The following is a 27,016-nucleotide window of genomic DNA, read 5'->3' on the forward strand; positions in this document are numbered from 1 at the left end:
TTCATTCAAGCCTCCTGATTCCACTTCACCCACCTGCTCACCTGCTGTCCACTCCCCAATTTGTATTTATTTATTTATTTTGCCCTTTTGGCTTATTTCGAGAGTTCAAGGTCGCCACAGCGGATCATTGTTCACATGTTGATTTGGTACAGTTTTTACGTCGGATGCTCTTCCTGGCGCATCCCTCCCCAATTTCTACCGGGCTTGGACCAGCACTGCACAGCTGCAACAGGGGAATGGGCTGTTACGGGTTCAGTGTCTTGATCTTGCCCAGAGACACTTCGACATATAGCCAGGACCGGGGATTGAGCCACTGAGCTCAATCCAACTGAGCTACAGTCGCCCCCCTATCACCCCCCAATCGCCCCCCAGTCTGCTCGGTATTTTTCTTTCCCATTTTCCAGATCACCAGTTTATTCTTTGAGCACTGCACTTATAAGCACTGGTAATAACATCTTTTAATGAAAACCTAAAGTGGTCTTTAACATAAATGCATAAATGTAAGACCCTAAATGAAAGGTTCTAGATTCTGTAAGTTAGAAACAAAATCAAAAAAAAAAGAAATATAAAATGCCAGAATAAGTTGATAATATTAATGTACAGCACCATAAGAACAACCAAAAACAGCAACTATAACAGAGTAAATGTCCGGATACTGTGGCATAAAAAAAGCAACTGTCTGTTATTTCTGTCATGCGCAAAACAAAGTGCAAAATCACCACCATGGAAGCAGCTGCTGCTGGCTCCAAAGGGAAACGACAGGAAACTACCTCCAGAATAAAAGCAGCCGCCTTCAGAATAAGAGCAGCACAGACGCCAGTGACCTGTGAACCAGTGAACACACAACCACATGTTAAAGAAAAGTTAAACTATAACAGGAACCATAAAGTCCATATGTGCAAATGGTGCAAAATGACATGGAAACAAAACGGAAGCCATTTTTGACTGACACATTTCTCTCCAACCACTAATGATGCAGCTAGTAAAGGTGGATCTGATATGAAACTCATAAAAGTATAGAAATATGTTTTATCAAGAACCTGCATTTTCAAAGCAACAAAAAAAACATCAAATGTGGAGTGAATGTAACACAAAATACAAATATCTACATGTGTTCTTAAAAGAAACTATAGAAATATATAAATACACTTTTGGAGAGTCGCTCAGAAACTGTTGCAACTCACTCCTCAATGTTGTTTTTATTTTGAAAGGTGTGGCAGGAAGTTGGGGATTTTATTTTGGCGAATGGACAGCGGTAGCCGTTAGCTGAAAGAAGCGGCCGCACCAGCGGGAGGACAGCGATGGGACGTGGGCGAGTTCCATCCCCCCAAAAATCATATTAGAGCCCGGCCTGGGCCGGGATTGATGGGCAAATGTTAGTTAGAGGGGTTTGTGTCGCATTACTGTGTTTTTGGGTCAGGTTCCGACGGTAGACGGGCTCAGAGTAACTTAGCAGAATTGTTGTTCCAGGCGGAGGAAGTTTGCTTTGGCGAAGGAAACGTAGGAGCGAAGCAGCCCGACATGGAGGACTCCAGCTCGGCCCTGGAGAAGAATGTGGCCGACCTCACCGTCATGGACGTGTACGACATCGCCGCCGTGGTGGGCCAGGAGTTTGAGCGGATCATAGACCAGTACGGCTGCGAGGCTCTGTCCAGGCTGATGCCTAAAGTGGTGCGCGTGCTGGAGATCCTGGAGGTGATGGTGAGCCGCAGCAGCATCAGCCCGGATACCGAGGAGCTGCGGCTGGAACTGGACAAGCTGCGGCTGGAGAGGATCGACCGGCTGGAGAAGGAGAAGCGCCACAGGAAGGTCAGAGGGGGTTAAGTCAAGCGGAGCAGGGTCACAACAAGCTGAGATTTAACCCGAGTACTCGAGTAAAAGTACTTTATTACAAGCACCGGTTGGACACAGTAAAAGACTTAATCACCTAATCAATGCATGTCCTGCATCGAACTTGTTACTCAAGTAAAAGTTCTGGTTCAGTGTATCAATGCACAGAAAAATGTTACAAATAAAAGCCTGCATTGGACATTTCCCTAAGAATCAGTGCAACACAGTTCAGATGAGCCAGGAGCAAACGGAAGAAATACTCCAGTAAAACTAAAGTAATTACTTGACAATGGGAAAAAAAAGAGCATCAATACTGCACAGTGAAAAATACTCTAACATACTAATAATAATTTACTAAAAGTAAAACAGCTGCAGCACAATTTTGGTAGAAGTCCTGCATTGGAAAAGTTTTTATGTAGAGCTTTTATTTTCACATAGGAAAAAAATACTATATCAGAAGAAAAAATCCTGCTTTGAAACCAAAGTAAAATTACCAGTGCAACATAAGTAAAGTTACTCTGGCATCTGTTTGTTTACTGACATACATGAAGGATTCATAATATTATGAACGTACATTCACTTTTTTACCTAATTAGACTGTGGTGTAAGTGTGAAGTAATACACACAGGAAATGCTGAATGAAATTACATTTGTGGTGAGGTTCTTTCCACAGATTGTTATTGTGGTTTTTATGTCAGTCAGCCTGACGGTCCGTCTGCTCGGTGCTATAAAAAAGTTCAGACGTCAGTTTCTCGTGACACAGTCTGACTGATTAACTGTGTCTCATGACGGCGACAAAGTTGTTTCGGATTCTGCTGCCACTGAGCAGGACACAATGATCCTCATGGGAAACGTCTGCAGCAGAAACCCATTGTGCTGAAATATCCAAATAAGGAATCCAGCTGTTTTTTTCCATATGTTTGCATTTATTGATTCAAAAATCCAAGGTTTTATTTGGCACATACACAAAAAGGCAGCGTCATACCAAGAATACTGCACCAAGTGCTTTTTAGCAAAGATTAATTTGCTGAGTATTTTCTTGATTAACCTGTAAAGTTGCACAAAATAGTGAATAACAACCCCATGCACCATATAAATCCACAATTGGCCTAAAAAAAACTTTTCCAATGTGTCACAATAGTTGGTTGAGAGTCGTCAGTGCTTCCCAGTAGCCAGTTCGACAGGACTGGTGGTGTTAAGAACTCTGTGGGAAATTTAACTGGAGTCAAGAGAGACGTGTTGACTCAAGTAGTGGACTGATGGACAGCGACATGCATAAAAGGAATAAAGGGCCTAGAGTTGCATGCAGATCTTTAAGGCGGCAGTGAGCGCTTGATCTTGATCGATTGATATAATATGGAATGAATGTGGACGATTATGTTTTTTAATATTGTTTGATGAAAGACTGGATTTTTGTACTGTGTGTTTACAGGAGTTGGAGCTGGTGGAGGATGTATGGAGGGGAGAAGCTCAGGATCTGCTCACCCAGATTGCCCAGCTTCAGGAGGAGAACAAAACCCTGCTCACCAACATGTCCATCAAAGATCCGATGAGTGAGGAGGACCTGCAGAGGCACGAGGGTGAGCTTCAGACACGTAGACCAATAAATATCATTTCAGAAACAAAAACTAAGATTTATATTTATGGGGAACCCGTCTTTGCTAAACCATTTGCTGCTTTACAGATGTATTTTAACTTGGCATCTTAATTTTGGGCCGGAGCTGAGACCTTACGTGATGGAGCCATATTTGATAAATATTCTATAAACAGGATGTTGTTGATGAGATTGAAGAAAAGTCTGAAACTTCTGAAACATGATTTAAAGCTGTGTGTGTCTATTTGTGTGTTTTTGTTAAAAATCTCCAAATATGGTGGAGATTTATTTACTATTTTCTGTTATTTGATAGAGATGTGGATGAAACACTTTTCTCTGAATCTGACAAAAGTAGAAAGAAAATTAACATTTATCTTAATTTGCTTTTGATGTTTGGTTTAACAGAATATTTACAAATTATTTGCAGGAATTGCAGGTGTGTAGATGTGAAGTGCAAACAAACAGTTTTAAAGTCCAGGCGGTGAAATGTGCCGGTAAGAAATAGGAAAGAGGGGCAAGTGGCTCAGGAGGTGGAGCAGTCTTCCACCAACCTCAGGGTCGTTGGTTCAATCCCTGTGTGTGTGTGAGAGATTGGTGAACGAGAAGCAGTGTAAAGTGCTTTGAGTACTGATGGGTAGAAAAGCATAAGTGTGTTTACCATAATTTGTGATCCGTCTACCAGTGTACACCAGTGCCTCTATGCCAAGTTCAATGGGGGGAGATGACAATGAAGCTGCCATACGTTTGCTGCACCTGACACCTGTCTGTCTCCACATGAACAACTGCTAATGTTTACATGGTTGTAGTGAATGCAAACATACATTCATTTACATTTTCTTTTTGTAATTTTCTGGGAATCGAGTTAAAATTGGTGCTACATTCAGACGGAGCCTACTTATGCTGCCTGTGGGTCTCTGTGATGAACAAAGTCACTCACACACACAAAGGAAGCCTTCTCTGTGTCTGACGACGAGCCAGTCTCTGCTTTTTCATGGCTTCACACAGAGGCTGCGGTCACTCTGACACTGTGCACAGACCACCCTCAGTGTGCAACACACCTGCTACATGCACACACGCAAAGCTCTGTCCAACGGCTTTACTCTGCTAATAAACATAAAGAATGCAGACGCTTGTGTGTCCGCGTGCTCATTGTGCTCTCTGCGCTGTCCAGGTATGTCGGAGAGAGAGAGGCAGGTGATGAAAAAGCTCAAAGAAGTGGTGGACAAACAGAGAGACGAGATCAGAGCCAAGGACCGAGAGCTCACGCTGAAAAACGAGGACATAGAAGCAGTAAGGACACACATTCACCGTCTCAGCAGGACGGGGCTGTAGTGTCACATCTTGCCTAATTGCTTAGATTTAAGAAAGCTTAAACACCACTGTCCTGCTGTCTGTTCATGTGCTTCTGCAGCTCCAGCAGCAGCAGTCCCGCCTTATGAAAATCAACCATGACCTGCGCCACAAGATCTCAGTGGTGGAGGCTCAGGGCAAAGCACTGATCGAACAGAAGGTGGAGCTGGAGGCCAGCGCTCAAGCACGAGGGCAGGAGGTCAGTGCTCTTCGGCAGGAAGTCGCACGCTTACGGGAACGACTCCATGGTGAGCTGCCTGCCAGGAACCCAGAGGAACCCACACCTCACCCCCCCTCACCTGCAGAGGTAACTCGGCATAAAGAAACATAATAATAATAATAACAAGAATAAAAATAATTTAACAGATTCTTGTGTTAAAATTAAGCCTCTGGCTGTTAAAGTTTAGAAATACACTAGTTCACTGTTCTGCCAAGAGTTAGACAACATTGAGAAGCCACAGCCTGCAGCTTCTGCACAGATGATGTCGGATTTTCATTTACCTATGCAAAGATGTGTAAATGACCACATGTTGAATGATTCCTTAGAAATACTTAAAACATGAGTAAATGCAGCTGCACGGACAGTTTTAAAGAGGTCTGATCACTTTCATGGTGTTTCAACTGAAGCCATATGGCTAATGCCGGAATTACAGACACACAAATCATTGCTGAGGAGATTTATACCCAGCACCTAAATAAATGCACATTCACACCCAATCAAAAGTATTGGAACAGCGAGGCCAGTTCCTTTATTTTTGCTGTAGACTGAAACCATTTGGGTTTGACATCAGAAAATGAATATGAGACAAGAGATCTACATTTCAGGTTTCATTTCCAGGTATTTACATCTTTGTCTGATACACAACTTGGATAAGAGCATCTTTTGTTTGAGACTTTAAATAGATTAAAGTAAATAACACTTAATATGTAGTTAATAGCTGCATCAAACCTGTGACCCACTGACATCACCAAACCTTTGCATTCTAATTTTCTGATGCTTTTCCAGGTTTTCACCGCAGCCTCTTTCAGTCGTCGTTCTTTTTGGGGGGTTACTCCCTTCAGTCTCCTCTTTAGCAGGTAAAATGCAGCTCTATAAGGTCTAAGTCTACAAGCTTCCACTTCTTGCCCCTGATGAACTGCTTTGTGTGTTTTGGGCCATTATCTTGCTGCATGATGGAGGATTTCCCAGTCGGTTTGGTTGCATCTTTCTTTATATCGGTAGACAAAATGTTTCTGTAGACTTCTGAGGTCGCTTTGCTGCTGCCATCATGTGTTACATCTTCAGTGAAGAAACCTGAAATGTTGATCTCTGATGTCAAACCCAATTGTTTATAATGTAGAACAAAAATAAAGGAATTGGCCTCACTGTTCCAATACTTTTGGAGAAGAGTGTACGCAGTAAAAGACATAGTAAAACAGTAACTGTGTTTTACTCCACCAGCATGGTAAAGCTGCAGCCATGATGGTGGGGGCTGAGGGCCGGTCAAACAGACTTGACCCCTCAGAGCGGATGTCAGGTGGGTTTGAACCCGTCCCGCCGCCACTGCCAGGTTCCCTCCACCCAGACGGACATGAGGATGTTGATGTGGAGGCTGAGGACGAGGGAGTTTTGCTTTGGGTAAAGCAGTAAAGTGCTCATTAGCATCTCAGAGTGGTGTGATTAACTCCAAACCTGCACTCCTCCCTCAGGAGAACCACCTCGCATGTAGAAGCAGAAAACGGAGGCTAACATTTGAATGAGAAGTGCTGAGATAGCTGCATGAATGTGTGAGAACTAACAGAGTCCCTCCAGGAGATTTCACTCCTCAGGATACTGGGTGAGACTTACTGCACTGGCGACCCTTCTAAATATAGACCTGTCCGACAGCTCAGCTTCTAACAGCACGTCGAGTTTTGTCTTCACGTGCCCTGATCCAGAAACACTGAGCAGAAATGATGAAGTCCAGCTGAAATGAAGTGTCATTTCCTGGCCCCTGCAGTTTGCTGTGCACGGAGTTTGTTTTCTCTCAGATTGGGCTGTTTTTAAAATTGTGTGCTTGTTATGGAGAGTTGATGACTAGAATAATGTCACAGAAGTTAAAAGTACATTGTAGTGGAAACTGGGATTAAAATGGCCACTAGTGGTTATTTTCTGTAGATGACCTTGTTAAACTACCAACAGTAGCTTTGTACCTTTTTCCTTACATCCTGTTGATGTGTCTGCTGTTACAATCGCCCTTATGACAAAGGTCCTTTTGGTTTAGAAACTCATGTATTCTCACGTATTATTGCAGAGCTCTACAGTGAGACAGTGTTTGTCCTGACACGCAGTGTGAACCGGTTTGGCATATGGTCATGTGGTTTTAGGCCATGTAATTTGAGAAACTGACTGACACCACTCAGAAACAGTAAAAAGGGACCGAATGTGATTTTGGGTGGTCTTAGATCTTAGATGCACGAGGGTTTTCTCTGAGCCGGATGTACTGAACTCAGCTTTAGCAGACTGAATGTCTTGGGTGTGATGTGTAAAAACAAAAATGGGCAGTTTAGGTTCAAAGGGCGGAGGGAAGGCTGAACTAAGCAAAGGTAATAGAACGAGGCCTGATGTCTGACGTAGAGTCACCGTTTGCCACCAGGAGGCGATGTGCGATGAGGACATGCCTGCTGTGTTCCAATATTTTACCAAGGTATCATTGCTTCCTTCTGAGCCTCCTTTCCTCCTTTTACTGGTTTCTGTTCCTCAGTGTGGGTTCTCTCTCTCTCTCTCTCTCTGCAGGAGGCCTTGTGCGAGGAGGAATCGGGAGTCCTGGATCCAAAGGACCCCAATCGGCCTCGGTTCACCCTGCAAGAGCTGAGGGACGTCCTCCACGAGAGGAACGAGCTCAAGGCGAAAGTCTTCCTGCTGCAGGAGGAGCTGGCGTACTACAAAAGGTCCTGACAGGCGCACGAGTTTCAGTCCGACAGACAAAGACGGGTTTCAGTAGCATCTAGTCCGATTCTTGAACATACACATCTTCCGTGTTTACATTTAATTCGTTGACAATTGCATGTCAGACCTTGTTGTGCTTGTATGATATGGTCATTTGTTATTTCTATCATTGAAAACATCTTAATGTGAGACATTGAATCCTGCTGGTTGAATGTGTAAAACAAAGAGAAACCGTTGAATGAGCAGGTGCGTGTTGCTCTCTGTCTTTGCAGTGATGAAACAGAAGACGAGGTTGTTAGTTCCAGTCCTTCTCCCTCCCCTGAACTGAGGACTCGCTCCCGCTCCTCTGCTCAACCGGAGTCAGGAATCAAACGCCTGTGAGTTCACGCACCTGCAGACACACACACACCTGCACAAGAAAACACTCCCTGAAAAACGTGTTGGTCAGAGATTGTTTTCCACAGGCTGAGTAAAAGTAAATGTTTACTGCTGAGGATAACTTCATATTGACTAATTAATTAGGTGAAAACTGCCTAACAAAAAATTATAGGACTTCAAAAAACACACTTTAAAATTTGAGACTTCAAACAGAAGAATAGTTTGGATCCACTGAAAAGTAACTGCTTTGACTTGGAAACAGCTCGTACACACACCCACTTCCTGTGTTTGTGTGGCCTGTAGAAACAAACTGGATGCAGCTCATCACGTGACAGAACGTTTAATGTCCGTGTAAAAATACAACTTGAAGATGGCTATTAACACAACTAAGAGTTGTGAGCCATCATTTGATATGTACACGGTTCCAGTATGTTGCTGTAACACCGGTGATCATTGATGATCACTGTCCAGCCTCTTTTCACTTGCATGTTCTTTCACGGTGCATTAACATTTGCTGCTGGGGTTAAACTTGTACTTTTCTCTTCAGTTATATGCAGCTGTAACTATTATAGATTTTTTTAAAATAATTGTGTTACTATCAAGTTTGCAGTGAGTTCAAGCTTTGTGTGACGTCTTTGAATTCACAACTAGTCTTTACCTTAAGAGCTCCACCCACATCAGTGAGTCACATTGCTGCACTGGGTGAGAAGCAGAGTGAAGTGCTTTGAGCACCAGTAGGTAGAACAGTGCAGTGAATAACCACAATTCATTGTTCATTTTAGGGTTTTTTTTCCCTCGGGATTTGTTAAAGAACTCAATTAGTCACTGTCCTCTTCAATTAAATTAATTTAGCACACTTTTAGCACAAGTGTAAAGCTGCACAACATGGAAATACTAAAAGTTAATTACGTCATAATTGTTGGTCGTAAAGACGAGAAAACATTCGTTAGGTTCTCTGAGGCCCAGCAAAGAGTAAAGATGGGATTAAAGCCTATTAGTTAAGATGAAAAGCCTTGTCTGCTGTTTATTTGAAGTTTTTTAGCCCTCGAGCACCTTAACGTTTTGGAAATGTCACAGCTTGAGGCCCCTGCAGCTACAGCACAATTAAGTCAGCCATGTTCTTTTTGTTTGAGTTTGGAATTTTACATGGAAGTCAAATAGAGGACAAAGGTTGATGTGGTCTCCCCCGTTTGTGCCCCTCCCTCCATCTCTGTGTATCTCTTCCTGTCTGTGTAACAGGATCTTCACAGCCATTATGCCGATGGTGGCGGCTGGCTTGATCCCAGATGACCCCACTTTACAGCCAATCAGACGCCTCATGTCACTTGTATGACTCCATCATTGTTTGGCTTCAGAGTGTTACTTTCTTTGCTAACGGTGTCCATCCACACAAACGGCTCTGAGCCTTTCATTCCACATCTGTTGTATTCTGATTGGCTGATTGTGGGGCTGTCTTCTTATCTTATCCAATGCAGTGATTTGTGGATTATAATAATAATAATAATAATAATATTAATCAGCCAGTCAGAATAGACATGTAGTCTGTTGTCCTGTCTTCTGTTGTCTTGTCCCCTCACTGACCACAGTAACTACACGTTCACCTCTTCACCTGGGCTCTGAACTCACAACATTAATCCTTTGGAAAAACTAAAGCACTTTTATCTCTTTCGCAAAATTTTGACTAAAATACTCATTATGTTTTAGTAAATCCTTATGACTGGTGACCAAAATCCGCTTCAGCTTTGTACCTATACACTAGTTTGAGGTGAAAAACCCTATAACATAATATATAGAAATTTTTTGTTCTGAACTAAATCAGCCACTCGGGCAAATGTTAAGCAATTTCCTTTACTGTAAATCTTGAATAATATAAGTCATTGATTCTGTATTAACAGTGACTGAAATACTGTGAAATTAGTTATTTTACGAAACATTAAAAGTTCACTTTTCCACTATATGAATCACTTTTGTGTTGATTCATGGTTGAGGTGCGTTTAATCAGAGCACAGCTAAAACTAGCACTGAGATTTGACACTCAGCATCTGGTTTACATGAACCAGCAGCTGCTTCTTTTCAGTCTCAGACAGCTAAAGCTAAACCTTCTGCTGCAATTCAAACTAAATACAGTTTTAGCACTTTGTGCATCTTTCTACCTTAAAGACACAAACATCACTTCTACAACCCGTGATAATAATCAGGGTATAGCTCACAATAGTTTGGACGTGTTTGTATTCGTTCTAAATGCTAGTTTGCTGTGTCTCTAACACTGCTTGACATAAACTGATACTCATACTGTACATGTTCCTGGCACTTCGCTCCATTAAAGACGTCACGTTGTCTTTGCTCTTGTCTCAGGTTTAGTTTCTTCTCACGTGACAAACAGCGGACGCCACAGCGGAGCTCACAGTTGGACGGTGGACTCGGCCCGTGGACAGGGAAAGACGATGTGTACACAGAACAAGCCCAGGAGGCGTTACAGCACATGTAGTCACCAGGCAAAACCCCCAAACCCTTAACGCTCCGTGTCCATCCCTTCGCGGCCAGCTTGTGAAACGGCAACCAAACCATCACTGGTGACTCACGCTGCAACTGAAATGTCACATGCTTGTGGTGAGAAGACTGAGAGAAAGAAGAGTGAATGAAGCTGCAGATGTGAAGAAATCCCTCGAAAAATTCATATCTAGACACAAGAATTACACTTCTGTGTAAGTGATGGCACATACACACTAAAACACCTGGCACCTGAAGTAATCAGCAGAGAGGCGGAAGTTTTAGGATGGAAGCTTGAAAGTTGTTGAAATCCGTGTGGTCACGTTGCCTTGTATATTAAAGGACCGGGACACAAAAGTGTATCGTACTCATATAAAGAGAAAGCTGTCCAGTGAAGGACGGGACTTTTCTATTGTCCCGACATAAAAGACAAACACTGTAGTGTTTCATTTTTCCCGAGTTATTCACTTTTGTGTCCCATGAATTTATTAGAAATGGCCTTTTTCTTCTGGGCAGCTAGTCGGTCTATCACCAGCATTTTTCAATTTAAACACAGGTCTGCAGACCTGATCAGCACATGGCCTGTGTATAACATTTTGCATAGAATCACAATTTAAAAGCTGTGCACAGAAAATAGATAAAGACATATGCACTTCTTTATAATACACTGGACACTAAGCTACCAACATACGCTGAGTGAGTAAAGTTAATTCTGACCATTTTGACTTAGAATTTCAAATGTTTTATCATAGCCTGTCAGTATTTTGACTTATTTTAAAATCCAAAATTTTGACTACAGACATTTTCATACGTACCCCATTTAGTCCGGATCAAGCGAACTCTGGTTCTTTATCCACTTTGGTGCGGTTCCTTCGTGTAGGTCTGAAGACAGCAATCGAACTCGGCTGCGACCAAAACAACCTTGGGCGAGACCCTTTACTGAACGTGGTCTCTGTTTCCAAACTAACCTGGAGCCGTTAATTTGTGGTGAGAACATAATCTGACCTTCGTTACACGTGAAGCGTGTTTTATTGCCCTAATAAATCCCCAGATCCCTTTAACCAATGACTTTTCTCCCACAACTTCTAATGATGCATTTTGTTAAACCTGGATTCGTGTGAACTTGGTACAGTTAGATTTCGGTTTGTGAAAGGAAGCTGGAAACAAGTACGTTTACAATCTGGTCAACTGATTAGGACTAAAACAAAGGAAGTACAGGTTTGAAAATGACTTCAGTCATTAATCTGCTAATATTGACTTAATAAGAATTGAATACGCGTTAAATAATTTTGACAGTTATCAAAGTTTTGTGTTAAAGTATAAACTCTGACCTACGGTCTTATAACTTTGACTTTTCATTTTCTTAGAATCTGTTAGCATCCAAATCTCTTCTTACTATGCCATAAACGTGACACACTTTTACCTAACAAAGTTTAATAGTAACAGTTTGATTTAATATCTATATTTTGGTGAAATGTAGTTTTTTAGTAGTACAGTATTTTGAACCTGAAGTTTTCTTAGTTACATTATTTTTTACTTAATATCCAAAAATGGACTTAAGTCGCCACTTAGTGTCATTATTGTCATCCCAACTTTGAATTACATTTTTAGCATTTTATTAACAATTTAGGTAATATGCTTTTCATTATTTAGATGTGGTAAATATGTACTTGGTGGGTTTGTGCACATTGAATTGTGCTTTTATGCCTCATTTGTACAAGGCCTCAAATATAATAATGGTTTCAACATTGTGTTAAATGGCACAATGGAAGAAAAACAGTATATGTGAATATAATAATCATGGAGATATGGTTAATGTTTAAATGGTTTTGAGACAAAGAAGATCAGAAAGAGTAAGTTTGGTTTCTAAAAAGGGGAAAACGGTTAATTAAGCTGATGTGCAATTTACATTTATTTAAAAAAAGCTAATAAATGGTTGTGGATTTGCCTTTATAGTTTAACACTGACTTGTACTTTCAATCTTGAAAAGCTTTGGAAACCTGTGGTGCATTTAATAGTAGTTATTTATTTTCATTCAATGAAGTGGAATAAATGAATGTAAAATAACAAGAACATCGTAATGGGATGTGTCAAAGCAGGTCGTGTGGTTTGACGTATGTCACGGTTACGACAAAGTAATCGTGTGGTATCTCTCTGAAATGGAGAGCATCATGTTGTGGACAGTTTCTGGAAGTGGAAAGGGATCTAGAGGAAGTGCCTGAAGAATTAAAGGGAATTTAAGGGAAATCTGGTCAAAGACGCAGCTTGTTCCAAATGCTCAGTCCACTTCATCAGCTCTTTATTCAAGTCGGTGTCTGTTCACCAGCTCGTGTTTCTCTCAGTCTTCTATGAATCCAATTAAATGGACATTAAATCTATATATTAAATGGATCAGTGCTTTATTAAATGACTCATTCAAATGTCTTCATAATAATAAAAATCGCTGTAATGTCTATTTTTTGTTTGCTATGTGCCAGTTAAATTATTTGTTGAGTGAAGATGTTTTTTTCCTTATAAACTGCAAATAAACTTCTTTTCCTTTGGGCTGTAGCGAATCATGTGCCTCCATCTTAACCCTCTGCATCATCACCAACTAACTTCATGTCCTCCCTCACTACATCCATAAATCTCCTCTTTGCTCTTCCTCTAGACCTCCTGCCTGGCAGCTCCAACCTTAGCATCCTTCTACCGATATATTCACAGTTTCTCCTCTGAACATGTCCAAACCACCTCAATCTGGCTTCTCTGACTTTATCTCCAAAACATCTAACATGAGCTGTCCCTCTGATGTCCTCATTCCTGATCCTGTCCATCCTCCTCACTCCCAAAGAGAACCTCAACATCTTAAGCTCTGCTACCTCCAGCTCTGCCACCTTTCTTTTCTTCAGTGCCACTGTCTCTAAGCCAAACAACATTGCTGGTCTCACCACCGTCTTGAACATCTTTCCTTTCATTCTTACTGATACTATTTTATCACACAACACACCTGACACTTTTCTCCACCTGTTCCAACCTGCCTGCACTCGCCTCTTCACCTCTTTTCCACATTCTCCGTTGCTCTGAACCGTTGACCCTAAGTACTTAAAGTCCTGCACCTTCTTCACCTCTGCTCCCTGTAACCTCACCGTTCCACCTGGGTCCCTCTCATTCACACACATGTATTCTGTCTTACTGCAGCTAAGCTTCATCCAACTACTCTTTCCCACAACTTCATTGTTTGGCTCATCAGCTTTATTCCTCTGTAGTTGCCACAGCTCTGTTCATCTCCCTTGTTCTTAAAAATGGGCACCAGTACACTTCTCCTCCAGTCCTCAGCATCCTCTCACTCTCCAAGATCTTGTTAAACAAACTAGTCAGAAACTCTACTGCCACCTCTCCTAGACACTTCCATACCTCCACAGGTTTGTCATCAGGACCAACTGCCTTTCCACTCTTCATCCTCTTCAACGTCCTCCTCACTTCACTCTTACTAATCTTTGCTACTTCCTGCTCCACCCTTTCATTTTCCTCATTCATCAACTCTTCAAAGTTCTCCTTCCATCTTCCCATCACACTCCTGACACCTGTCAATACATTTCCATCCTTATCTTTAATCACACTAACCTGCTGCACATCCTTCCCATCTCTATCTCTTTGTCTGGCCAACCTGTACAAATCCACCTCTCCCTCTTTAGTGTCCAACCTAACATACAAGTCCTCATATGCTACACAACAGTCTTCCCTTTTCAACTTCCACCACTTCATCCTCCACTCTTATACATCACCCTTTGTTCCTGCCTCTTCTGGAAGAAAGTGTTCACTACAGCCATTTCCATCCTCTTTGTAAAGTCAACCACCATCTGACCTTCTGTGTTCCTGTCTTGAAAACCAAATCTGTCCATACATCACCTACATGTCCATTGAAATCTGCACCAATCACCACTCTCTCACCTCTGTTGATGTTCTGCATCACTTCATCTAACTCACTCCAGAACTTAAATTTCTCCTTCTCTTCTAACTCACATCCTACCTGTGGGACAGAACACTGAACATCATGCCTTTAGTTTCCAGCTTCAGATTCATCAACCTGAAGCTAAACCTCTAGAACATTCCTCACCAACTCCTCTTTCAGTATAACTCCTACTCCATCTCTCTGCCTATCTGACCCATGGTAGAACAACTTGAACCCTGCTCCTAATCTTCTAGCCTTGCTACCTTTCCACCTGGTCTCCTGGACACACAGTATGTCCACCTTCCTTCTCTGCATCATGTCGATCAACTCCCTAGCCTTCCCTGTCATAGTCCCAACATTCAAAGTCCCCACTGTCAGTCCTACATTCTTAGCTTTCCTCTTCTCTCTCTGCCTACGAACACACCTTCCTCCTCCTCTTCTTCGACCAACAGTCCAATTTCCACCTGCACCCTGTAGGTCAACAGCACCGGTGGCGGTCGTGACTGATTCGGTATGGAAGTTATGATTCGCATATTTGAATTTGGCTTATGTTTTACGTCGGATGCCCTTCCTGACACAACCCTCAGCTTTAATCCAGACTTGGGACGGGCACAAGAAGACACTGGCTTGTGTCCCCTTGTGGTTGGGTTGCAAAACAATTTTAAACAAAAAAAAAACAACAACAAAATGTTCAAAGATCCAAAAAATATCTTGCTACACTAAATCAACTTGCACTATATAAGACTCTTAATTTCTAATGCTAAGCAGCTGACTGTGATAGTGGGAAGGTCTTTAGAAATTCAGTCTCCTCTTCCACATTGTCCTATAATGAGTTTAATATAAGAACAAATCAAATGTCCAGTCCTGTTTCTTGCATATTACATCTTTATTCTTCTTTGCCTAAACCCCAGCATGAAGATTATTTCGAGCTACAACAGCAAAGATCTATTATGTCCTAAAACGGCCAACAGGTAAGTTTTACCCCACAGGTATTATTGCATCAGTTTTACAAACAAAAAAGGAAAAAAAAAAAAGAAGAATCCATATTGTAACCTCTGAAAGAATTGCTGAGATGAAGGAAACACACACACACACACACACACCCACACACACACACACACACACACAGTGAGAACGCTCCTTGGACTTTTTTCACTTCCTCTAAATATACCACAACATTAACATCACTTGGTGGTTTCAATATAAAATATCACGTGTTTTAGAAGAATAGCATGTAATAATAAATGCTGTTATTAACCATCCATCGGCACATAAAGGGGTTAAAATCAGCGCCACCTTTACCAACAATGATTTTTGACATTAATACGTTACTTTTAAAACAAATGTTCGTTTTTAGGCCAATACTTCCACTTTTACCTGTGTATTGAGTCTGTGTACTTCTACCACCTCTGCACTTTTTGCTGAGTATGGGGCTGTGCAGCTGCAGACTGCTCAGAGGGGCCACGCTGACCCTGGTCCTTCATCACATTATGAAGACCACCAGTGTTAATGTTGTGGCCGATGGGCGTATATGATAAGGTTTCGTTGTATTAACACCGATTATTTTATTTCCATGGTATATGAATAAAAGTAAGCCAGGAATTTAAAATGATTTACTAATATACTGAACAAGGTAAGATTTAATACAACAGTCAGGTCCCTGTTTGGTTTGGTTTTCAAAGTAAGCTGCTACAAAATGAGTCCAAGACGTCTTAAAAGGAATCATTTCACATTTTGGGAAATATGCTCATCTGTTTTTATGCTATACGGTAGATGAAAAGATTAATACCAATCACTTCTGATTGTTGAATATGAGGTCACAGCCTGGTTCTGGTTTTATTTATGTACAGTGGTGCTTAAAATTTAGTGGACAGCATAAAGTCCTGACACAAGGAGAAACAGCGAGCTGGTTCTGTCCGACGTCGACAAGCTGAACCAGCACCTCCAACACTTGTCGTGGTGCTTGAAGGTTTGTTGGTCTTCAACGGCATTAAAGGGAAACGATTTTAACAAATTAAGATGAAATAAAATCACAATCCAATCTTTCATAAAGATGTGATTATTAATAAGACACTATTAAAATTCGGACTCCTTGGATTCAACAGGATATTTTAAAGAATACATAAATAATTGGATACTTTGAACCATTTCCTGAAAGTACTATCAATCGTCTTCAATCTTGTAAATCATTAGTCATATTTTATTGTCGTCATTGAGCAGATAAACATATATTTAATTGGAGAATATTTACTCTGCTGGTTTTGCCTTTGTTGCATTATTTTAAATATTCTGTTAAAATGAACATTTCACTTTAACTTCATTCAATTTTTTTATTTTTCTTTCAATTTACTTAATTGTTACTTCTAGTTACTTCTGGAACAATTTTGTCCATGTCTGTATATGAGAGTGGCAAAATTCTATGATGTAGCACCATATTTAGGGTTCAAGCACTAATTCTTAACAATTATGTGAATTTCCCAAAATGTCAAATTTTACCTTAAAGACAGAATCCAAACTAAATTTAGAGAATACAAAAAAATACAAACATCACCTAAAAAAGTACATCAAAAATAAATGACATTATCCTGTAGGAAAAGTAATGATGCATATCATGAGTAATCTGTTACTATTTTTTCAAACTACTTTCTCATTTTACAACTGCAAGTACATTTAAAGTCATCAAGCTTGTATTAAACCAATACGATAACAATAACTGATAAATGAAGACTCCTGGTATTTCATATTCTTCCAACACTCCCAAAAAAGTATTCTTTCAAATAAAAACGTCACTATTCCTATTTGCCATAGAGCTGTAATTTTTATTCAAAACAATTAAAAACGCATCAATAATTTGCACTGAGTTATTTGTTCCTTCTTCACCAATTTCTTTTGACTCCATCCTGCTGCCACAAATACCCACCAGGGACCAAACTACGGATAAATCGACAGCTGAAACAAGTCCCCAGCAAACGCACTAATGTATTTCCTCCAGTTAGTTACATAAAAGCTACAGTGCATTGATGTTTATGGAAATTTAAAAAAACATTGTTCTTTTGGTCTTTCCTGGGATTAGTTGACAATAAGGAAACACACAGCAACATCAGCCATTCTTTAAAATCCTACATGTTTTTTTAGCCTACATTTGCACAAGTAATGGAAGTAACTTAAATTAAGCAGACGTTATGTTAAGCTGCATATTTAATGATCTAAAATATTTGCACTCTTTTTGTGGATTATTCAACCATTGAAATCCGTCCCCAACAAATGCACTTTCATTTCAGATTTCAGTAACATCTGCAAAAACAAGTGTTTAGCTGATAAGCTGTAATAATTACACGTTTATTTCAAAGGTGAAATAAAGGTGAAATAACACATCTGAGGATGAAAACAAGTTGTGCACGTTTATTTACAGCCAATCAATTCACTGAAAGAATAAATAGCCAATTAATCATTGATGAAAACAATTTACTAGAATCCTATGCTGTAAAAGAAATACGGGTGTCACTGATTAACTTGTGAGAGACATTGTCTGTAAACAGTTATTAACAATTAGCTTAAAACAATGAATAATTTAAGACTAAATCAAGCAATAATTAATGACAAAACTAATTAAAAAAAAAACAAAACGCTGTGATTAGAGCTGTCAGAATCAGCTAAACTGTGGCAAAAAAAAAAAAAGCCCTAAAGTAAAACAATGACCTGTTGGTGCTTCAGCTCTTAAATACTTTCCAGAATCTCTAGATGAGAACGACATGGCAGCTTAGCAACGTGGAGAAAATCTGCAAGTGTAACAGTTCACCAAACCCAAGGCTGCACAGGCTGACGTTATGTGTGACTACGGTTTAAGGTTTTTGCTGTGATATTTTAAATGACTGTATTTCAAATAATTGGACATTTTGGGATATTCACTTATTTACTTTGTTGCTGAGAATTAGCTGGTGAGATTGATACGGCCTTCATGTCAACGCACAAATGTGAAGCTACAGTCACATACAGCTTATGATTTGGGGTTGTTTGCAGCCCCTTTCTGGACATTTTCTGTTGTTTCTCCCGCGTGTGCAGGACAAAAGTCTGCAGACACAGAAAGTCATATCGTGGACTGGCTGGATGAAAGGAGAGATCATTACGCTGAGTGATACCTCCTCATTTTTACGACCAGTCCAACGAAAACTGAAACACAAAGTGGCCTGTTTCTAATACGTAGTTGAAAAGCAGCTTGGTTTCTGTTTGCTGCCAGGTTTTCTCTCCCTGCAGTGTCAGTCTGACAAACTAAGTCCGGAAGCATCGTCTTCTCTCAGTTAAAATCAAGGAGACGTGCTTCCAAAATAAATCCAGGGTGAGAAGAAAAAATCTTAAATGATCTGCATCTCTATGAGGATTTACAGTAAACAGAATTTGTTACTGCGCCGTCGATTTGGACTTTACAGCTGCACCTGCTAAAATGGACACAGAGTGTGATTTTAATTATATGGTCATAGTTATGTGATAAAGGCCTTTAAAGTAACTTTTATATAAATGTTATTGTAATTTAGCCACTGGGCAAACATAATGGTCATTATTAATAACTTTAATACAATGAACTGAAGGTAGTTTACCAAAACAAAATGGGCTTTTTAAGACTCCAATTACTTTGATATGTCATGTGATGTCATGACAACATTATCAATCTTCCTGTAATCAGATATTGAAAGTGAAAAAAACCTGTTTCCCTAAATGTCAAACTCTTCCTCATAACTCATGGATTGGCTGCAGTAAGGAAACATATCAACATACATGAGGTGTGTCTCCAGCTGGAGAATTCATATTTAAGTAAAAGATTTCCGAGCAGAAAACTGTTAAGTAGCTGAAGCTATGAAGATTCAAACTCGCAAATCTTTACTCCACTGAAATTAACCATTGATGTGCAGATCTAACAAACCTATATTTACATTTGCATGTGAAGAAAAAACAGAACACCACTGTAACCTGTGCTCTTGTGAATATCAGAACATTTTGAACATGATTATTCAAATATACTTGTCCCAAATCTTAACTCTAAACTCAAAATACGACATGTACTTAAACAAACGCCGTGACAGTGAGTGATCTGAGAGACTTGTGTTACTTCCTTAATCTAAGTTTTACTCCTAAAAATACTTTGATCCAGTGTCTATTGTTGTTCACTTTTCCAACTGCATGATGAGTTTGGTAAACTACTACACTCGCACTAGTGACGGATTGTGTGTGATGGCTGAAATGATATTTCACTCAACAGTATATATTTTAAAAAGGGGATGTAATTTGCATCTCATAGTTTTTGCTGATCAAATGGGCTCTGGGGCCATAAATAGAAGTATTGCTAAGTATTCCACTACTAATTAAAAAAAAGTAGTATAAAAACGCATAGCATTAACTACCACCTGCATGCTGTAGAAGCATTGGTCTATACGTAATACAAAATGTACAAAAAAATGTGCTGCAAAACAACCAGAAGGTTTCCTTTACACATATAAATAAAAGGATAGATGTCATCTGACGAGGCAGATGGACCTCAATTGAAACGTGAAAAGTACACGATGGACCCCCGCGGCCCTGGTAACATTTGCTAACCCCATCCAGCCTCCTCAGTATTGGAACAAAAAGGGTTCACATTCTGTTTCTAAGGCAATTTTTAGACTAGGAAATGAGAAACAAGTGTTACTTTCTGTCTCAAGGACTCCTACGATCAATATTTGAGCCAGGGGTGAGCTGCAATGGAGGCTTTACTGCGGTCCCCATAGTCATAGAGCAACTCCTCGCCCTCGTCAATGTCTCGAGAGGCAACGAGGATGAGGTGAGGGACACCGTTGATGTCGTGGAGTTTGGTTTGGCAGTTTCCATTTTTACTGTGATTTATCAACCTACCCATTCGGCCAGTTTCTTTTGTGGCATCCACACTGTTGGCACGGAAAACAAACAACACTCGCATCAGTGTCTATACTAGAACAATTACAAGAGACATGCTCAACTATTCAGCTCCCACACAGTGTCGGCAGTTTTTACTTCAACATCCTCTTCTCTACAATTGTCATTGTCCCTTAGCTTTTATTGCATCGCTTTCCCTAATACGCTTTACAGTCGCCGTGTTTTCAGCAAAGACCAGTCATTGTAATCATTTTGACCCATGACCCGTCCTGTGCTGGAAGGAAATCCTAAATCTGTCCTTTACTTGAGGCAAAAACCACTATCACTGTCTAAATTTACTCCAATATTAAAGAAGTAAGTTATTTCATTATTTCGTTATAATTAAGCAAATTATAGCAAAATAATAAAAATATCATTAAACATACATATATACATATATATATATATATATATACATATATATATACATATATATATATATATATATATATATATATATATATATATATATATATATATATATATATATATATATATATATACACACACACACACATATATACACACATATATACACACACACACACATATATACACACATATATACACACACACACACACATATATATATACATACACATACATACATATACATACATACATACATATATATATATATATATATATATATATATATATATATATATATATATATATATATATACACATATATACACATATATATATATATACACATATATACACATATATACACATATATATATATATATATATATATATATATATATATATATATATATATATATATATATATACATATACATATATATATATATATATATATATATATATATATATATATATATATATATATATATATATATATATATATATATATATATATAAATAAAAGTCGCTGATATTATCGAACATTACTATGATCAGTATCTTACATTTGTGTGCCATAAGAGCTGGAGCTAATTGTACTAGGTCATAAACTTATTTGCTGATTGTATTTTATGTTGATCAGAATGTGCTAATTTAGCTAATTCAAACTACATTTACATGCTGCATGTGATGCAGTGTCATTTCAGTTCACCCTTATACACTGCTACTATGGGTGAACATCATTTCCTGCTGCTGATGCTTCATGTTAACAAAGTATGGGCTGGTTTTAACTGGGGGACGGGACCAGCAGGTCACCAAGGATTCGACTACTGTGACCATTAATCACTGTGCAGCTCCAACGTTGCTGTGCTGCGAGATAGAAATCAGTCATCGACAAACTATTTTGCTATGGTGACGACACACCAAGCTGCTAATCTTGGGTCAAACCAGCTCATCATTGATCATGTGCTGTATATTTTGAGGTGTGTTCTCTCTTCTGATCCTTAGCTCTTCAGACAGACGCCACACTGAAAGACACCACTCTGACTCAGCCAATCAAGGCAGTGCATGATAATTCAGAGTGGTTAGAATTTTGGTCACCTTAAAAATGGCTAATGCCACGACTTCTATGGAGACAGCATTTAAATTTGTTTTAATGTTAAAGAGTTACACGACCTTTCTTTGGTTTTATTTGATAGTCGTCACCTGCTGCAGCTGCCATTACTCCAGCTCGTTGACCAGCAAAGCTAACACACGTGTCTTCATCTCCATTACCGCAGAAGAAGCAATATTGTTGCTCTTTCAATTAAGGCATTTGTCACAATGTTCAAAAGCAAACATTGTAACTAATCATAATAATTTTAATTTCTGTGTAACTGAAAATATTAAGTCAGTACTTGAGCATCTGTGTATAGTTGACACCCTTTATAAAACGTTACTCTTTACTGTGCAATCTATGAAAAGCTCCTTTTAAAATATTATACAGTGGTTGCAAAATAAGCACAGTGGAGTGTTTGGTTTTTTAGGTTACTGGTTATATAACTTAATGTCACAAAGTGCATAAAACTCATAATCAAGTATGAACAAATAAAAGAGTTCCTACACAAAATAACCTTCAACTGCAGGGTTTTGTTACCGTATATTTTGAATATTTTGGTTTGGACTATCAACACGTAACACCGTTTTTGATTGATGCTAAATATCTTTGTGACGAGCAGGAGACAGTTGAAAGGGGAAACTGAATGGGTTCAGCTTACCAGTATGTTTTGCAGAGGTACTGGAAGTAGTACATGTAGCAGCCAGTGGCAGGGTTTTGAGCATATTCAGCCTCCCTCTTTTTGGCGTCAGTGATGTGCAGCAGGTCTCCATGATACTCCACCACATATTCACCTTTCTGGAAACACCGAGTGGCAAACACTGCTCTTCCTTTTCCTTCAATATGCTGCACCTTTAACAACACGAGAGGTTTACTGACTGGATCCACACCCCAACAAACGTAATGTATAGAGCATTTTGAGGAAGGACAGTGGACAGTCATTACATACAAAATGCTACTTAACCATGTCTTTATTTACTGAGGTCGAGCTAGGTTTTTAAAGTTAGCCATGGTTTTCCAAACAACCTGACTCATTCTAAGTTAATGATGAGCCTGAATGATGAGAGAAATGTACATTTAAGACTAAACGCTGATGCCACACGTGAACTGCAGATCACATTAATTCACAAGGAACGATTCTAAGAGGAGCAGATACTAAATGTTCTGACAAGAATATGTAAAAGAAATATGCTGTTCAGATGTTAGAAGGTGGAAGCAAAAAACTCAATGTACCTTCATTCCTACTTCTATTCCATTTGTGATGAGCTCATCAATGAGCTTCTTCTGTTCATACTGGAAAGAAAAATTGAACATGAGATGTGGCGAGGACATTTATATAACGGTAATTTGTAGTATGTAACAGAACGAATTTAACGCTACCTTGAGCTCTGTTTTACTTTTTCTTGAGCTTCGTCTTATAGGATAGTAGTCTGTAACCTTCCGGTTTTGGGAATTTTTCCCAGCTGCACTGTAGAGAAAAAAAAGAGAACAACAACTTTAACACCACTACATCATTTGATATGATTTGTTCCTCAACAACAATAGAAATACATTCTAATAGACAAAGCATGCGTTTGGTCCTGGTCCGTATTTGCACGTTTTAATTATTTGCATGTCTTTTCTAAAGCTGCAGCTTCCTGGGCTCTCAGGGCAGCTGCACTTATATCCAACGGTACAGAGAGGATTTACTTATGTAAAAGTATTCACACTGCCGGGTAGAAACACTTTCTATAAAGTTAAAGTCTGTGATTCCAAAATAAGCCTGAGGTGGAGGAAAAATCTGATTATTTTTCTGCTATTCAACCAGGTTTCTTACGTGCATGTAAACACTGTCTACCTGAGAAAGCTGATTACTGTAAACACCGTCCATATTATGCAGTATTTCATTTGATTAATCAGATTCCAAAAAGCAGGGATATAATATTACTAGTAGTTATAGTTAGCAAATAAAGAGCAGTATTAACGATTACTAGTAGTAGTTAATAAATATTTGTTGATTATTTAAAAACCATTTAGAATATATGCCTCTGAAATATAGTCAACTGAAAGTATAATGTGACCGTACATAGAAATAACCAAGTAAAGATTAATTAAATTGTACTTGGATACAACTTAAATAAAAAGGTGCTTAGTTCCTTTCCATCACTGCTATATTCATTTCTGTTACACGTACTTTTAATCTGTCTGTTTTTATCAAATATTCAAATAAGCAGCATGACACACCAAGATCTAATCTGATCACGTTCTTCATATGGGATATCTGTGGCATGACGCTTTTACTATATTCTATTCATGAGGTGTTGTGTTCACATAAATGTATGTACACAATCACATGATGCCGGCAAAATTGACAAAATGATAACGAGGACGTGCGTACATTCTTCGTATTGGCTGTTTCTTTCCTATGACCTTGGGGCGGACTTCTCTCCTCTGGCGGCGGCTGTGGAGAGCAGTGCTGTTGTTGGTGTTTGTGTGGACAGCGTGTGACAGGCTGTTGCTGAGAGGCAGAGCAGCTTCAGTAGTGGAGCGAAAGCAGGTCGCAGGGTAGAAGTGCTGTGGAGGTGACGAGTGTTCTTCTTTCCAGCAGGACGAACACTGGCTCTTTGAGTCTTTTGGTGTGGTACTGATGGTATTGGGTCTCCAACCTACCAAAAAAAAAAAAATGAGGAAAGGATAAATGAAAAAAAAAGAAATGTTTTTCCTGCTTTGGACTTTGTCTACATGTAGTGAAATATAACAAGAAATGTGTTTGTTCTCCTGTAGAATCCGGCTGCAGAGATACAGAAAAGATAGTTACCCTCTTCCTGCCTCGCAACTTCATTTTGCTGGGAGTCTGATGGAGAGCACGGTTCCTCCGGTTTCAGTTTGATCTTCTTTTTATTGTGAATTGTCGTTGCAGAGTTGGCGCTGCTTAAAAGAGTGACGGAATGGCTATTGTGTACAATATCCTGTAAATGCAGAGAGACAAAAATGTATTCACTACAAGTACCCTCTCTGATTGCGTACTACAACTTTAAGTACTGAGGATGTGCTCCGAAACTCACTTTAAGTACAAAATTAGACTCCACTAAAAACGTGATTTCTCTGAGGATCAATTCAAATGAACTACTCATTGAAGAACTAGTATTTTAAACAATACTGAACTTGTTGCTGATGATAACATGAACCTACTAGTCTACTCCAGATTTGTTCCAAGTGTCCCATAAATAAGGTTTCTGCAGAAATCTAAAACATTCAGGTTTAGTTACGTTTATTTTATGTACAACCTCAAGGAAAAAAATGACTTCACAGACCCGATTTCTGACCATTTAGTTACATCAATGAGACGTATGTACTTTTTAAAGTACATAGTATTTAATATGAATGTAATTTGCATTTATGTCGTAAATTTCAAAGAGTGGCAAATAAAAATAAAACCAAAGATCTCTGTTATTATAGAGCAACATGGCTGACACACATCATCATTTTTTGATTTTTGTTTTGGTAAAAAGTAACTAGCAAACATTTCCGGTGGAGAACAAGTAACGACATACTCAAAACCAGTACGTCATACAGTACTTGAGTGAAGGTACTAGGTTACTTTACGCCACCGGTGGTGTGGGTGGGGCACTGAGGAGGGGACCATGCGGGCTCCACTCCCACAACAACACCGAGGGCCAGGCCTCTGTGCCCTTTAAATCCCATCAAACTCCAGTACGTGTCAACATAAGCTCACAAACCACAAAGCCGTTTAATTAAAGATAAATCAAGGGCTTTGTTTTTGCCGTTTAAGGCCAGAAAACACGGTTACACCTCTTCACCTGCCCGGTCACAGCGTTAGCTAATGTTAGCGACACATTTGTAGCTACTGTAACAACACAAACCTACAGCGGGGATACGTGAATTGGAATATTGCTCCAAAAACATTAACAGAGATGGTATTAGTCTTATTAGCAAATTCACGTAACGACCCCCCTCTCGCTAGCGTGTGTTTGCGGTTCTTAGCCTCTGTGTGGCTCGGTGCTGGTGGTGATGATGATTATGCCCTAACAAGCAAACTTACCCCGCTCATGTCCGACTTGTTTTCGTGGCTCCTCATTCAGCTCCAGCTTCTCGCTTCGAGGACAAACACACATGAAGTTTTCTGCCGGTACAGAAGTTCACCTTGCCGGGCTCCAACAGCAGAGTCCCCGCAGCACGTCGGCCCTGTCCTTGATGACCGCGTGCCCGTCTGTTGCGCTTTAAACTGCCTGTAGTTCAGCCGATGCAGCCTCCGCAACCCCGCTCCGCCATTTTTCTCCATGTAGCGCTACATGAAGAGACAGGGGACCGATGTCGCCCTCTGCGGGCCGAGAGAGACACGTCCGGCTAGATGATAATGTACGCGCTTCATTGGAAGACTCTCGAAGGAGCTGTAACGTATATAGACCTTTTTTCTGGATGAAAACAAACTAAACATTAACACCGCTGAAGCGATTAACTTTTAAACAAATAAACTTCGCTGATTTGTGTTTTTTCAATGGCTGCAAACGGAAGTGACGCTCATACGTAGAAGGACGCTAACCCCACGTGTCTCTTCCTATTGGCCGGAAAACCGGAAGCTTTCTCAATACAGACAAAATGTCACGTATTGGGAATCAGAGGTTTTCGGCTTGTCCCGTGGGTTCAAATGCAAAGAAAACCCCAAAAGTTGTCAAATATGAAGGCTAGCTGTTATAAAATCATACATTGCATATAATGTACACAATTTCATTGAAGAAAAAATGCTAAACACGTGCTAGTCTGCTATAAAACCTAAACAAAAAAAACTCCTAATAACCATGTACATAAGTGGTTTTCAACGCAGCTATTTTTAATTTATGCTGGTGCGAATACAGCGTGGTGGTTGAGTGGTTAGCACTTCCACCTCACAGTTCACTATTTACCTGCCAGCTGTGGCCTTTCAGCGTGGAACTCGCATGTCTCCGCGTGCTTGCATAGATTTCCTCCCACAGTCCAAAGACCTGTGTGTTAGGTAATTGTTCTGGCCCTGAGGTAAACTAGAAACCTGTCCAGGCTGTTTCCTGCCTCTAGCCCAATCACAGCTTGGCCTCAGGCCCCCATCAAAGAAATTGTCCAATCACAAAAATGGTTAATTTTGAAATGGTCTGACTTCAAGTTATAGCTTTA

The 27,016-nt window shown here is 39.8% G+C and overlaps 2 protein-coding genes across 10 annotated transcripts; one reads left to right on the plus strand and one right to left on the minus strand.

Moving 5' to 3' along the window:
* The first annotated feature begins 1,207 nt into the window (after positions 1 to 1,207).
* On the plus strand, positions 1,208 to 13,093 carry rilpl1 (Rab interacting lysosomal protein-like 1). 7 transcript variants are annotated; one of them, XM_067485287.1, is made up of 10 exons: positions 1,209 to 1,809; positions 3,263 to 3,410; positions 4,596 to 4,714; positions 4,836 to 5,081; positions 6,216 to 6,392; positions 7,390 to 7,440; positions 7,530 to 7,684; positions 7,955 to 8,059; positions 9,300 to 9,387; positions 10,416 to 10,555. In XM_067485287.1, exons 1-10 carry the CDS (start codon positions 1,522 to 1,524, stop codon positions 10,419 to 10,421), a joined length of 1,383 nt encoding a protein of 460 aa, XP_067341388.1. In that variant the 5' UTR covers positions 1,209 to 1,521; the 3' UTR covers positions 10,422 to 10,555. The 7 variants fall into 7 exon arrangements, with proteins under 7 accessions (XP_067341389.1, XP_067341388.1, XP_067341387.1 ...); XM_067485286.1 differs by lacking the exon at positions 9,300 to 9,387 and having other exon boundaries at positions 1,211 to 1,375; positions 1,471 to 1,809; positions 10,416 to 13,093; XM_067485288.1 differs by lacking the exon at positions 10,416 to 10,555 and having other exon boundaries at positions 1,208 to 1,809; positions 9,300 to 9,393.
* kmt5aa (lysine methyltransferase 5Aa) lies at positions 7,956 to 26,907 on the minus strand. Of its 3 annotated transcripts, none has more exons than XM_067485294.1 (8): positions 26,773 to 26,907; positions 25,911 to 26,283; positions 24,666 to 24,816; positions 24,246 to 24,513; positions 23,249 to 23,336; positions 23,102 to 23,161; positions 22,530 to 22,720; positions 7,956 to 8,091 (listed from the first exon to the last, which is right to left on the minus strand). In XM_067485294.1, the coding sequence occupies exons 2-8, from the start codon at positions 25,944 to 25,946 to the stop codon at positions 8,043 to 8,045; spliced, it is 843 nt and encodes a 280-aa protein (XP_067341395.1). In that variant the 5' UTR covers positions 25,947 to 26,283; positions 26,773 to 26,907; the 3' UTR covers positions 7,956 to 8,042. The 3 variants fall into 3 exon arrangements, with proteins under 3 accessions (XP_067341395.1, XP_067341393.1, XP_067341394.1); XM_067485292.1 differs by lacking the exon at positions 7,956 to 8,091 and adding an exon at positions 17,280 to 20,396; XM_067485293.1 differs by lacking the exon at positions 7,956 to 8,091 and adding an exon at positions 17,280 to 20,396 and having other exon boundaries at positions 25,911 to 26,259; positions 26,773 to 26,845.
* Positions 26,908 to 27,016: the final 109 nt, after the last annotated feature.

This window comes from Channa argus, chromosome 18 (genome assembly GCF_033026475.1).
Source record: "Channa argus isolate prfri chromosome 18, Channa argus male v1.0, whole genome shotgun sequence".
In the NCBI taxonomy this organism is placed as follows: domain Eukaryota; kingdom Metazoa; phylum Chordata; class Actinopteri; order Anabantiformes; family Channidae; genus Channa; species Channa argus.

Coding starts and splice junctions, on each gene's coding strand:
- rilpl1 (XM_067485285.1), top strand. CDS start 1,522: ATGGAGGACTCCAGCTCGGCCCTGGAGAAGAATGTGGCCGACCTCACC. Junction 3,411..4,595: donor GGACCTGCAGAGGCACGAGG/GTGAGCTTCAGA, acceptor TGCGCTGTCCAG/GTATGTCGGAGAGAGAGAGG. Junction 5,082..6,215: donor ACCCCCCCTCACCTGCAGAG/GTAACTCGGCAT, acceptor TTACTCCACCAG/CATGGTAAAGCTGCAGCCAT.
- kmt5aa (XM_067485292.1), bottom strand. CDS start 25,946: ATGAGGAGCCACGAAAACAAGTCGGACATGAGCGGG. Junction 24,817..25,910: donor ACAAGTCGGACATGAGCGGG/GTAAGTTTGCTT, acceptor CTGCATTTACAG/GATATTGTACACAATAGCCA. Junction 23,337..24,245: donor AAACAGCCAATACGAAGAAT/GTACGCACGTCC, acceptor TTTTCTCTACAG/TGCAGCTGGGAAAAATTCCC.